At 44.0% G+C, this 14,583-nt stretch overlaps 1 protein-coding gene across 1 annotated transcript in view; it reads left to right on the top strand.

The window, feature by feature from the left end:
* Positions 1-14,583, top strand: part of SLA2 (Src like adaptor 2) — a 31,065-nt gene that overhangs the window by 14,391 nt on the left and 2,091 nt on the right. Inside the window, exons 6-7 of the mRNA XM_047067988.1 lie at positions 13,143-13,292; positions 14,155-14,287. Coding sequence (XP_046923944.1) covers positions 13,143-13,292; positions 14,155-14,287 — 283 coding nt within the window. The remainder of the gene's footprint in view (positions 1-13,142; positions 13,293-14,154; positions 14,288-14,583) is intronic.

Raw genomic sequence — 14,583 nt, forward strand, 5'->3', positions numbered from 1 at the left:
GCTTGAACTCATGACCCTGAGATCAAGACCTGAGCTGAAATCAAGAGTTGGACACTTAACTGACTGAGCCACTCAGGCACCATCCCACCCCGACCACTTCTGTAGCTACTGTAAACTTATTATTATTTTTTAGGTTTATTTATTTATTTTGAGAGAGACAGAGACAGCATGAGTACAGAAGGGGCAGAGAGAGGAGAAGACAGACAATCCTAAGCAGGCTCCACCCTGTCAGCATGGAACCCAATGTGGGGCTCAAACTCATGAAACCATGAGATCATGACCTGAGCTGAAACCAAGAGTCAGATGCTTAACTGACTGAGCCACCTAGGTGCCCCATAAACTTATTTCTTAAATGAAAAAAAAAAATGTATGTGGTCTAAGAGCACAAGAGCTAAATATTTGAAATGAGGACCATAAAGGAAAATTCCAGCTGTGACATGTGCTAGCAGGACAGCACTTCTTTCCTAGAGTATAAAGATCTAATTACCTATGTCTGGGCCCAGTGCAGTGCCAGCATACAGTAAGTGCTCAAAGAATGTATACTGAATAAGTGAATGAGTGTATGAATGGAAATTGAGGGGAGAGGAGAGGATGGAGAGCTGGGGTAGACTTTCCCCGAATACCATGTGTGCTCATAAATAGTGGTAGGTGCGCAAATAGTGGCAAACCCTCCTCCAGACTGCTTGTAATCATGGCTCTGCCCGCCATTTATTGCAGAGATTCATTCAATCATTCAACAAATGGATATTGTATGGTGACTCTGTGCCAACTATTCTAAGCAGCAGGGATGAAACAGTATAAAAAGCAGAATCCCTACCTACAATCCAGTTGGCAAAATGGGCAGTGAACAAATAAATAATAAAGTGTCCGACCATGGTAAGTACCACATAGAAACAATAAAGCAGCATAAGAGGAACAGGGTCATGGGACATGTGCAAGTATGCAAAGTCCTTGTGGTAGATGCATCCTCAGGAAGGGCAGGTGTACCTGGAAGCAGATCCAAGGTCACTGGGAGTCAGGTCATGCAGGGTGTTTCTAGGGTGAGGACTTTGGTTCTCAGTAGGGGAGTGACATAACCTGATCCCTCCACTGCTGCTGAGAGGATTTGGGGGTGGGGTGATGAGGTGAAAGTGGGAAGCCACATGGGAAGTTGTTGCAGGTTCCTCCAGGGTGAGAAGTGGTTGGATTCTGGATATGTTCTGAACGTAGGCAGTAGGGTTTTCTGTCAGGCTGTATGTGAGATGTGAGAATGGAAGCAGTGAGGTTGACTCCAGGGTTAGAGCTTAGTAACAGATGGCACAGTGCTGCTGTTTTTCTGAGATTGGAAGATAGAGGAAGGATAAATCAGAACCATCCTTCAGGAGGCTCATGATTGGTTATATGTGTTTTGGGGTGAGGGAGGGTTGAGGGACAGGTGATGGCAGAGCAGGACACAAAAGCACTGGTGCCTGGTCAAGCTTTGAGCTGGGGCTTCTCCCAGGCAGGGAAGGTGTTCTGGAGGGAAGTTGTCTGAACAAAACTGAGTTGTAAAAGTAAGCTGTGGTTACTCAGGTGGAAGAGTGTTCAATATAAAAGGAACAGTGGGTGCAAAGGACCAGAGGCCTGATACAGGTTATTGGGTGCTTGCTACATGCCAGACACTGCTAAATGCTTTACGTGCTTCACCACTCAAATCCTTGAGGTGATCTGTGAGACTGGGAGAATCATTATTCCCCTTTACAGATGAAGAAACAGATCACAGATCTGAGAGGTCAAATTATGTGCTTAGAGACACAGCTAGTGAGCATGGGACAACAGGGGTGTTATAGCATGTGGCTGTGTTGTGAGCCCAGGGAGTCTGAGTTAAAGTGGATATGTCCTGGAACTGGGAAAGAGCAGTAGGTATTTGGGACTGGCTGGAGTATGTAGTGAGAAGGAACAGTGGGATACCAGCACATAGGCCAGTCACAGATGGCACTGGTAGGTGACCTGTGTCCACAGTGGGTTATCAACCCCACATGGGATTGACAGAGCTTATTATCCCTGAGCCTATCAGCTAGATACTCAGTATAGCTACCCTTACTGCTTTTAGTAACTATGGCAACAGTGACCAGCATGGAGTGGCTGGAGAATCTTGCAGAGCATATAGGAACTTGGTCACTTAGTTCAGCTGGGTTGATTGGCCTTGAGAGCTTATTCTCCAATATTTAGCCCTTTCCCATCCACAAGCCATTTTAGAGTCACAGCTCAGCTCCAGAAGATACTTTTTTTTTTAAGATTTTATTTTTAAGTAATCTCTATATCCAATGTGGGGCCAAAACTCACAACCCTGGGATCAAGAGTCATATGCTGTACTGACTGAGCCAGCCAGGCACCCCAAGAAAAGACAACAACTCTTCTTTTTCTTCTCCTTCTCCTTCTTCTCCTCCTCCTCTTACTTCTCCTCCTCTTTCTCCTCTTCCTCCTCCTCTTTCTCCTCTTCCTCCTCCTCTTTCTCCTCCTCCTCCTCCTCCTTCTCCTTCTCCTCCTCCTCCTCCTTCTCCTCCTCCTTCTCCTCCTCCTTCTCCTTCTCCTTCTCCTCCTCCTTCTCCTCCTCCTCCTCCTTCTCCTCCTCCTTCTCCTCCTCCTTCTCCTCCTTCTCCTTCTCCTCCTTCTCCTTCTCCTCCTTCTCCTTCTCCTTCTTCTCCTTCTCCTTCTCCTCCTTCTTCTTCTCCTTCTCCTCCCCCCTCCTCCTCCCCCTCCTTTTCCCCCTCCTCCCCTCTCCCCCTCCTCCTCCCCCTCCTCCTCTTCCCCCTCCTCCTGCTTCCTTCTTCTTCTTCTCCTCATCCTCCTCTTCTTCTCCTCTTCCTCCTCCTCCTCCTCCTCTTCTTCTCCTCTCCCTCCTCCTCCTCTTCTTCTTCTCCTCTCCCTCCTCCTCCTCCTCCTCTTCTTCTCCTCTCCCTCTTCCTCCTCTTCTTCTTCTCCTCTCCCTCCTCCTCCTCCTCTTCTTCTCCTCTCCCTCCTCCTCCTCTTCTTCTCCTCTCCCTCCTCCTCCTCCTCCTCCTCCTTCCCCTCCTCCTTTTTGTGAGAGAAAAAAAGAAAGAAAGGGCACAAGTGAGCAAGGGGCAGAGAAGGAGAGAGGGGGAGAGAGAGAGAGAGAGAGAGAGAGAGAGAGAGAGAGAGAGAGAAAGAGAAAGATTACGAAGCAGGGCACACCAGAAGTGGGGCTTGTGTTTTACCTAAATCAGGGCTTATGTTCACCTAAAGCAGGGCTCGAGCTCACCTGAAGCAGAGTTCAAGCTCACCCCAAGCAGGGCTTGAGCTCACTGGATGTGGGACTTGAACTCATGAATGGTGAGATCATGACCTGAGCCAAAGTAAGATGCTTAACAACTGAACCACCCAGACACACAAGAAGAGACTCTTCTTAAAGGTACAACAGTCAAGGGGCCCTCAGAGTCAGGCAGAGAATAAGGAAAAGGAAGCAGAGAACTTACTCCACACTTTTTTTTAAAGCTTACTTATTTATCTTGAGAGAGAGAGAGAACGTGTGGGGGAGGAGCAGAAAGAGAGGGAGAGAGAGAGAGAAAATCCCAGATTCCATGCTGACAGTGTGGAGCCTGACCAGGGGCTTGAACTCATGAACTGTGAGGTCATGACCCAAGCCAAAAACAAGAGTCAGATGCTTAACTGACTGAGCCACCCAGGGGCCTCACACTTCTTGATGTATATGGATTTTGTATCCTATAGCCTTGCTAAATTCACTTAATAGTTGTAGTAGCATTTTTGTGTTTTAAGATTTTATTTTTAAGTAATGTCTATACCCAACATGGGGCTCAAACTCACAACCCCGAGATCAAGAGTCTCATACTCTACCAACTCTACTATCACCCCACTAGTTGCTTTTTTGTAGATTCCTTAGGATTTGCTACATACATGATCATATTATCTATAAGTACAGTTTACTCGTTTTCCAATCTGTATACCTTTTATCTCTTTTTCTTGCCTTATTGCACTGGCTAGGACCTCTAGTATGATAATGAAGTGGTGAGTACACTCTTGCTTTGTTCCCAATCTTAGAAGGAAAAATTCAGTCTTTCTTATTAAGTATACCTATAGATTTTTGCAGATACTCTGTCAGTTTGAAAGTTGTCTTCTATGGTAGGCAGAATAATAGCCCCTCAGAGTTTTCTAGGTCCTGATCTCTGGAATTTGTGAATATGTCACCTTACATTATAAAAGGGAGTTTGTAGGGGCGCCTGGGTGGCGCAGTCGGTTAAGCGTCCGACTTCAGCCAGGTCACGATCTCGCGGTCCGTGAGTTCGAGCCCCGCGTCGGGCTCTGGGCTGATGGCTCAGAGCCTGGAGCCTGTTTCCGATTCTGTGTCTCCCTCTCTCTCTGCCCCTCGCCCGTTCATGCTCTGTCTCTCTCTGTCCCAAAAATAAATAAACGTTGAAAAAAAAAATTAAAAAAAAAATAAATAAATAAAAGGGAGTTTGTAGATGTGATTAAATTGAATATTTTGATATAGGAAGATTGTCGTGGGTTATTCAGATGAGCCCAGTGAAATCACAAGGGTCTTTAAAATTTTTTTAATGTTTGTTTTTGAGAGAGAGAGAGACAGAGTATGAGTGGGGGATGGGCAGAGGGCAAGGGAGACACAGAATCCAAAGCAGGCTCCAGGCTCTGAGCCGTCAGCACAGAGCCTGATGGGGGGCTCAAACCCACGAACTGAGAGATCATGACCTGAGCCAAAGTTGGACGTCCAACTGACTGAGCCACCCAAGCACCCACAAAGTCTTTATAAGAGAGAGGCAGAAGCATCAGAGTTTGAAATAGATTGGAGATGAATGTTATACTGCTGGCTTTAAAGATGGAGAAAGCGTCCTGAGCTAAGGGATGCAGGTGGCTTCTAGAAATTAGAAAAGCAAAAAATGGATTATCCTCTAGAGTTGCAGGAGAAACACAGGCCTGCTGACACCTTGATTTAGTTCAGGGAAACACATTTCAGATTTATAACCTCCAGGACTATAAGATAATAGATTTGTGTTGTTTTAAGCCAGTGAATTTGAGGTAATTTGTTATAGCAACAATAGGAAACTATTGTATCAGTTTTGGTGATTTGTGCCTTTTAAGGAATTTGTCCATTTCATCCTATTTGTACAATTTTTACTGGCATGAAGTTGTTCATAGTATGCCCTTATTTTTCTTTTAATGTATTTTTGTAGGATCCTTAGTGGTGGCCCCTCTTCATTCTTTTTTTTTAATGTTCATTTATTTACTTTGAGAGAGAGCGAGAGTGAGAGAGCGAGCAAGAGAGAGCATGCATATGAGTGAGGGAGGGGCAGAGAGGGAGGGGGAGAGAGAGAGAATATCCTAAGCAGGCTCCATGCTGTCAGTACAGAGCCTGATGTGGGGCTCGAACTCACAGACCATGAGAGCATGACCTGAGTCGACATCAAGAGTTAGATGCTAACCAACTGAACCACTCAGGTACCCCTCTTATTATTTTTTTTTAATGTTTATTTATTTTGAGAGAGAGAGCGAGAGGGGCAGAGGTAGAGGGAGAGAGAATCCCAAGGAGTCTCCATGCTCAACGGAGAGTCCCAAGCGGGGCTCAGTCTTAGATCATGACCTGAGCCGAAATCAAGAGGGAGACACTTAATTGCTGAGCCACACGGGTGCCCCTAAAGATTTTATTTTATTTTTATTTATTTATTTTTAAATTTTTTAAGTGTTTATTTATTTTTGAAAGAGACAGAGACAGAATGCAAGTGGGTTGGGGCAGAGAGAGAGGGAGACACAGAATCTGAAACAGGCTCCAGGCTCTGAGCTGTCAGCACAGAGCCCGATGCGGGGCTTGAACTCATGAGCTGTGAGATAATGACACAGCTGAAGTCGGACGTTCAACCGACTGAGCCACCCAGGCGCCCCTAAAGATTTTATTTTTAAGTAATCTCCACAGCCAATGTGGGGCTCAAACCCATAATCCCAAGACCATGAATCGCATGTTCCACTGACTGAGCCAGACAGGTGCCCCTCCTTTTTCTTTTTCTTAATCAGTATAGTTTGAGACTTGTCAAAAAAAAAATTTTAGAGTACTTTCTCTGCCCATTGTGGGGCTCAAACTCATGATGCTGAGATCAAAAGTCACATGCTTTACTGACTGAACCAGCCAGGGAGCCCTGAAGTTTATCCATTTTATCAGTCTTTACAAAGAATCCACATTTGGGATCATTGACTTTTTCCTATGGTTTTTATTATATTTATTTTTGCTTTATCTTTATTATATTCCTTCCATCTAATTTTATTCTTCTCTTTCTAGCTTTTTAAGGTAGAAATTTTATTTTGTACCTCTCTTTTCTTGAAACATAAGCATTTAAAGCTACAAATGAGGGCACCTGGCTGGCTCAGTTGGTAGTACATGCAACTCTTGATCTTGGGGTCATGAGTTGGAACACCATGTTGGGCAGACAGATTACTTTAAAAAATAAATAAATAAAGCTAAAAATGTACTTTACTGAGGGGTGCCTGGGTGGCTCAGTCAGTTGAGCATCCGACTTTAGCTCAGGTCATGATCTCACAGTTCATGGGTTCGAGCCCCACATCAGGCTCTGTGCTGACAGCTCAGAGCCTGGAGCCTGCTTCAGATTCTGTGTCTCCCTCTCTCTCTACCCCTCCTCCACACATGCTCTGTCTCTAAAAAATGAATAAACCCTAAAAAAAAAAATTGAAAAAAAAGTACTTTACTGATTTGAGCTCACAAATTTTTGTGGGTTTTTTTTTTTTTTTTCAGTTAAAAATATTTTCTGGGGCACCTGGTTGGCTCAGTCAGAAAGCATGCAACTCTTGATCTCAGGATTGTAAGTTCAAGCCCCGCATTGGGTGTAGAGATTACTAAAAAATAAAATAAATAAACTTAAATAAAAATATTAGGTTTTTGTGTTGCCTGGGTAGCTCAGTCGGTTAATGCCCAAGTCTTGATTTCTGCTCAGGTCATGATCTCGTGGTTCATGGGTTCCAGCCCCATGTTGGGCTTTGCACTGATAGTGCGGAGCCTGCTTGGGATTCTCTCTCTCTCTCTCTCTCTCTCTCTCTCTCTCTGTCTCTCTGTCTCTCTCTCTCTCAAAATAAATAAACTTTAAAAATAAAATATTTTATTGTAAAATAAAAGTATCAGATTTTTTTTTAAATGTTTTTTGTTTTTTTTTTTTATTTATTTTTGAGACGGGAAGAGACAGAGCATGAACAGGGGAGGGTCAGAGAGAGGGAGACACAGAATCTGAAGCAGGCTCCAGGCTCTGAGGTGTCAGCACAGAGCCCGACGCGGGGCTCGAACCCACAGACCGTGAGATCATGACCTGAGCCGAAGTCGGACGCTCAAACGACTGAGCCACCCAGGCGCCCCAAAAGTATCAGATTTTTTAAGAAAGGGGAGTGACTGTTTTGGGCTGGCTCCATCAGTAGAGCATCTGGCTTTTTTTTTTTTTTTTTTAGTTTATTTATTTTGAGAGAGAAAGCATGAGCAGGGGAAGAGTAGAGAGAGAGGGAGAGAGAGAATCCCAAGCAGGCTCCGCGCTATCAGCACAAAGCCTGACCCGGGGCTTGATTCCACGAACTGTGAAATAATGACCTGAGTCAAAACCAAGAGGTGGATGCTTAACAGCTTAACTGACTAAGCCACCCAGGCACTCCATCCATGCATGTGACTTTTTTTTTTAATGATTTTATTTTATTTATGTATTTTAAAAATTTAAATCCAAGTTAGTTAACATGTAGTGTAATAATGATTTCAGGAATATAATTTAGTGATTCATCACTTACATTTAACACCCAGTGCTCATCCCAGCAAGTGTCCTCCTTAATGCCCCTTGCTCATTTAGTCCATCGCCCCACCCAGCATGCCTCCAGCAGCCCTCAGTTTATTCTCTGAATTTAAAAGTCTCTTATGGCTGGGGTGCCTGGGTGGCTCAGGCAGTTGGGTGTCTGACTTTAGCCCACGTCATGATCTCACAGTTCCTGAGTTCGAGCCTCGCGTTGGGCTCTGTGCTGACAGCTTGGAGCCTGGAGCCTGCTTCAGATTTAGTGTCTCCCTCTCTCTTTCCCCTTCCCCTGCTCATGCTCTGTCTCTCTCTCTCTCTCAAAAATAAATAAACAACAACAACAAAAATCTCTTATGGCTTACCTCCCCGCAAGCACGTGACTCTTGATCTCAGGATCATGAGTTCAAGTCCCACAGTGGGCATGGAGCTTACTTAAAAAAAAAAAAAAATGGAGCACCTGACTGGCTCAGTCAGTACAGTATGTGACTCTTGGGTCCTGAGTTCACACATCATGTTGGTCACAGAGCTTACTTAAAAAAAGTTAGAATTAAATTTCAAATTAAAAAAAAGGATTATTTTCTAATTTTGCTTTCTTCTTTGATCTCTGAGTTATCTCCAAGTATTTGGGGATTTTCCAGGTATCTTGTTATTAATTCATAATTTAATTCTGTTGTGGTCAAAGAACTATTGATTTCAATCCTTTCAAATTTCTGTTTTTATGGTCCAGTCTATAGTTTATCTTGAATAGTCCATGTGTACTTAAAAGAAAATGTGTACTGGGGCACCTGGTTGGCTCAGTTGGTAGAGCATGTGACTCCTGATCTTGGGGTTATGAGTTCAAGCCCCATGTTGGGCCTAGAGCCTACTTTAAAAAAATAAAGGAGGTGCCTGGGTGGCTTAGTCAGTTAAGCATTGACTTCGGCTCAGGTCCAATCTCATGGTTTGTGGGTTTGAGCCCTGTGTTGGGCTATGTGCTGACACCTCAGAGCCTGAAGCTTCCTTCGGATTCTGTATCTCCCCCCTCTCTGCCCCTCCCTTGCTCGCACTTTCTCTCTCTCTCTCTCAAAATAACACTAAAAAAAAAAATTAAAAGAGAAAGAAAATGTGTTTTGTTGTTGGGTGCTGTGTTCTATGTTAATTGAGTCATATTGGTTGCTTGTATTATTTAAGTCTTCTATATCTCGATTGGTTTTCTGTCCTATCAAGTGCTGGGAGAGGAGTGTTGAAATTTCCAGTTACAATCGTGGATATCTATTCGGTTAATTCTGTCACTTTTGCTTCATATATTAAAAAAAAATTTTTTTTAATGTTTAGTTCTGAGACAGAGACAGAGCATGAGTGGGGGAGGGGCAGAGAGAGGGGGAGACACAGGCTCCAGGCTCTGAGTGGTCAGCACAGAGCCTGATGGGGGGCTCAAACTCACAAACCGTGAGGTCATGACCTGAGCTGAAGTCGGTCGCTCAACTGACTGAGCCACCCAGATACCCCTGCTTCATATATTTTGAATCTCAGTAACTGGGTGCATACAAAGTCAGGATTTTTATGTTTTCTTGGTATGTACTTCTTATCTCTGTTAATACTCTTGGTCTTGCTTTTTACTTTGTCTAATATGAATATAACTACTCCAGTTTTCCTATGATTAATGTTTCATGATACATCTTTTTCCTTCTTTTTACTTTTAGCCTATGTTTTATTATTCAAAGTGTGTTTATCATATAGTTGAGCCTTACTTTTAAAGTCCAGTTTTTATTGTAATTTTTTAAATGTTTATTTTGAGAGAGAGAGAGAGAGAGACAGGCAGAGAGGGAGACAGAATCCTCCCTGTCTCAAATTCATGAAACGTGAGATCATGACCTAAGCTGAAATCAAGAATCAGACGCTTACCCTACTGAGGTGCCCTTTAAAACCCAGTTTGAAATCTCTGCCTTTTTGTCAAAGTGAAATTGAGCTTCCTAAAATTGAGCAGTGCCTGTGGTTTGGGAGATTGACACCTGCCTTTTGGTGGCATTCCACAGGGAAAGGGTAAGTGACTGGATCATGTCCTCTTTTTCCAGGTTCTATGTGCCATAGTTTTCTTACCTGCACAGTAGTGATGACCATACTACCTCACAGCATGGCTATGAGGATTAGATGAGATAATCCTTATAAAGCACATAGTAAGCACTCACATGAAAACTACTGATAGCTCTAGATCATTAGATGATAGTCACAATAGATCATTACTATTATTTCACTAAATACCCTCTTCCCAATATGGCTTTGATGAAGTGTTTGTTGACAGAAGGAATGAATCCCACTTTAGTTATAAAGTGCTCTCATATGTATCCTCATCTGTGGAAAACTACTATTGTAGGCCTGCGTATTATAATTTTACATAGTCTTTTTTCTCTTCATTTTTCAACTATGTGTTTTCCTTTTCTAACCAATCCTTTTTTTAAAAAAATTAAATTTGGGGCCACCTGGGGGGCTCAGTCGGTTAAGCATCTGACTTTGGCTCAAGTCATGATCTCACAGTTCGTGAGTTCGGAGCCCCACGTCGGGCTCTGTGCTGACAGCTCAGAGCCTGGAGCCTATTTCAGATTCTGAGTCTCCCTCTCCCTCTGCTCCTCCCCTACTCACGCACTGTCTCTCTCTTGTCTCTCAATAATAAATAAACGTTAAAAAACATTAAAAAACATTTAAAAAATTTTTTAATTAAAAACTAAATTTCGTTGAAACCCATCAACTGTACACTTTATTGTGTGCATTTTATTGTACATAAGTTATAACTCAATAAAGTTTATTTTAATGTTTTCTTTTTCTTTTTAAAAGAGAGAGAGAGACAAAGCATGACAGGGGGAGGGGCAGAGAGGGAGGGAGACACAGGATCCAAAGCAGGCTCCAGGCTCTGAGCTGTCAGCACAGAGGCCAATGAGGGGCTCGAACTCAAACCGTGAAATCATGACCGGAGCCGAAGTCGGATGCTCAGCTGACTGAGCCCCCCTGGGTGCCCCACAATAAAGTTGATTTTAATTTTTTTGTTTTTTGTGGGGTTTTTTTATGTTTATTTATTTTTGAGAGAGAGAGAGATAGAGTGTGAGTGGGGGAGGAGCAGAGAGAGAGGGAGACACCGAGTCCAAAGCAGGCGCCAAGCTCTAAACTGTCAGCACAGAGCCCGACTCAGGGCCTGAACCCACAAACTGTGAGATCATGATCTGAGCCAAAGTCAGACGCTTTCTAAACACTAAAAAAGCAGGGGGGCACCTGGGTGGCTCAGTTGATTGAACGTCCAACTCTTGATTTTGTCTCAGGTCCTGATGCCAGGGTCATGGGATTGAACCCCTTGTCAGGCTCTGTGCTGAGCGTGGAGCCTGTTTAAGATTCTCTCTCTCTCTCTCTCTCTCTCTCTCTCTCTCTCTCTCTCTCTCAGCCATTTTGCATCTGAAGTGTAAACAGAAAGGGCTTTTCGGTTCTATAGTAACAGGCACATGGTATGTTTGTCATGTTTCTGCCACAGTTGAAACAGTCCCTTCAAGATAAAGCATGCAATCTTTTCATTTAATGATCCCTTTCCATTACCCTGCTATAGAAAGTATATCCTATGCCACAAGACAATTCAAGGATAAGCAATATTATGCATACATTTTTGGACAGTAGAAATCAATGAATGATGCTCATCAATCATAACATCAAACTGTTCTTGATTGCTTGTGACTTCCAAACAAGATGCAGAAGACAGATCTGCCCATTCATTTAATTAGGACATGAAAGTAATCACAACTCTAAGCAATGAGTTTAACCAAGTTCAAAATAACTTTGAACTTCCTCTCCAACTGAGAAACTACTGTTTGAAACAATGTCCTGAGAATAAATATGAACTGTCAGAACAATAATTATGATAAAAAAAAAAGATTGTTTCATCCCTTCTGCCCCTCTCCCCTGCTCTCTAAAAAATAAATAATTAAAAAAAGCTAAAAACACAAAACTGGGAAAGTTCTGTCATGTATATTAGTGTATATAATATATAAGCTAAAGACAAATAAAACCAACATCCATGTGCCCACTTACCAACTTAAAAAATTGTACAATAGTAACAATCCCTTTGAAGCCTCTGCCTGCTTCACTGTGTTAATCTTCCATTACTTTTCCTCATAAGCCTTGCCATACATGTATCCCTATGCAATAGTCTTAACTGCCTTTGAACTTTATTTTTTTAATTTTTTTAATGTTTATTTATTTTTGACAGAGAGACAGAGACAGAGCTTGAGTGGGGGAGGGGTAGAGAGAGGGAGAGAGAGAGAGAGAGAGAGAGAGAGAGAGAGAGAGAGAGAGACACACACAGAATCCGATTTAGGCTCCAGGCTCTGAGGTGTCAGCACAGAGCCCAACGTGGGGTTCGAACCCACGAACCGTGAGACCATGACCTGAGCCGAAGTTGGACGGTCAACTGACTGAGCCACCCAAGCGCCCCTGAACTTTAAATAGAATCATGCTGAATGTATGCTTCTGTGACTTGTGAATGTATGTTTCTGCTCATTTTTAGTATTTTTCTATGCTTAACATGTGTAGTGGTTATTAACTTTTACTGCTGTATATTATTACCATTCTGCTGTATGCATATAGGCTGTTTGAAGTTTGGGGACTTTTCCAAACAATGCTGCTATGAATATTGTTCATGTATTTCTTTTTTATTAACTTTTAAGTACTTATTTATTTTTGAGAGGGAGAGTGTGAGCACGTGGGGGAGGGACAGAGAGAGGGAGATAGAGGATCTGAGGCCAGCTCTGCACTGACAGCAGCAGAGAGCCTGATGAGGGGCTTGACCTCATAAACGGTGAGATGACCTGAGCTGAAGTCAGATGCTTAACTGGCTGAGCCACCCAGGTGTCCCATTTGTTCATGTATTTCTAAGGTAACATGCTAGGATGAAATGGCTGGTTGTGAGGAGCATGTTCAACTAGTTAATGTCGACCGTTTCCAAAATGGCTTGTATTAAATTATCTTTCCACCAGCAGGGTAAGAGTTCCTCCTTCTGCATGTCCTTACTGACCTCTAAATCTGACATCTACAGACATGTTTTCACATTCTAACATTTTTGCCCACCCAAGTCTTTATAATAACAGCCAATACTTAATGTTCACGTAAACTGTGCCAGGCTCTGTCCTGAGCACTGTGTGAATGGTCTCACTTCATCCTCACAAGGGCCCTATCGAATAAGAATGTGTGGTCATTTATGGCCAAGAGAGCAAGTCTTTGTCCCTCCCCTGCCAACTTCCCTCTATCTGGACCTGGTAGCCTTTCTCATCTCTTCCTTCTCCCAATTTGGGCTGGGCTGGGTCCAGCAGGGCCTCAGTCCTGCCTCGAACCCTTTTTCCTCCTCAGGCTTTTATTCCCTGTCAGTCCGCCTCAGCCGCCCTGCATCCTGGGACCGGATCAGACACTACAGGATTCAGCGCCTTGATAATGGCTGGCTGTACATCTCACCACGCCTCACCTTCCCCTCACTCCAGGCCTTGGTGGACCATTACTCTGGTATGGCCTTTCCCTTTTTCCATTAGACTGGCATGTGGGGTAGACAGTTGTACCTTTGCACACTTTACTTGCTGGAGAATATGCAGACAGGCAAAAGAGGGGCCTTCCCATCTTCATGCCAGTTCCTGTGCCAAGAACTTAGGCTGGGGGCTCTATCTTCATCCCATGCCCTGACAGAGGCACGTGGACCTCCCATGTGAACATGCACCAATACCTCACCTACCACTATGGTTCTGAGTCCAAGACCCCAATGTTGAGCACAGTTCTCTCCACAGGAACTAGGCCCCAAGCTGTTGCTATTGTGTAATTCATTTGATTCTTAGCATTTCCTGGTGCCTGTCCTGTTACAGGGACTGGAGGATACAGCCACTAGGGCAGTGTCAAAGGGGCAGAAAGACCACTCCTGGGAAGACTGATCAGGGGTTTCCTAGAGGGTGGGTCCATGCAGTAGATACTGACAGGACAAGTAGAGATTAAGCATTCTCTAGCTTTTTTCCCAAAGTACTTTCCTAACCAGAAACTGGCACTCTAAGAGGTCCATCAACCTACCCAACTAGTCTTCTAAAACCTAGCCCAGAATGACCTCTGATTGCATCTCAGCCCCCAGATCAACAGCTTGAGGCTTACGCCTGTCACTTTAAAATGTAACGTGTGCCCTAACATGAGGCTTTAACTCATGACCCTGAGATCAAAAGTCACGTGCTCTCTACCTACTGAGCCAGCCAGCCCCCACCCGCCTCCCGTCATTCTTTTTTGATTATTCCCCTACCTGCCAAATGAGGAAAGTGGTCAGGATGGGGGTTGTTAGGGAGGAAACTAGGGCTGGAGTCAGCCATATCAAGGGTCTACGTCTCTTTCTCAGAGTTGGCGGATGACATCTGCTGCCTACTCAAGGAGCCCTGTGCCCTGCGGAGGGCTGGCTCACTCCCTGGCAAGCCTATACCCCCACCTGTGATTGTGCAGAGGACACCACTCAATTGGAAAGAGCTGGACAGGTAAGGGGACCTCACAGCATGAAGGTAGAACAAAGGAGACAGAAGGACCCACCCCTGGAAACTCACAACCCCAAATGAGCTGGTCACCTTCAGGGACACCTGGGAACCAGTGAGTTACTAACCTTGTAGAGACCAGGCCAGGCTCACCAGGACTGTAGGGGGACTGGCAGGAAGGAGAAAGAAGGAGTGGATATAGGGCATGACTAGACACCAGAGATGGCCAGGATGGAAGGTCAGACAAGATGGTGTACAACAGAAAGCACCAGTCCTGAGTAGAGGAGTCAAGCTGGGGTTTT

Source organism: Lynx rufus, unplaced genomic scaffold (assembly GCF_022079265.1).
Source record: "Lynx rufus isolate CCGP_SWC_20201006 ecotype Redwood Valley unplaced genomic scaffold, mLynRuf1.p SCAF_8, whole genome shotgun sequence".
Lineage (NCBI taxonomy): Eukaryota > Metazoa > Chordata > Mammalia > Carnivora > Felidae > Lynx > Lynx rufus.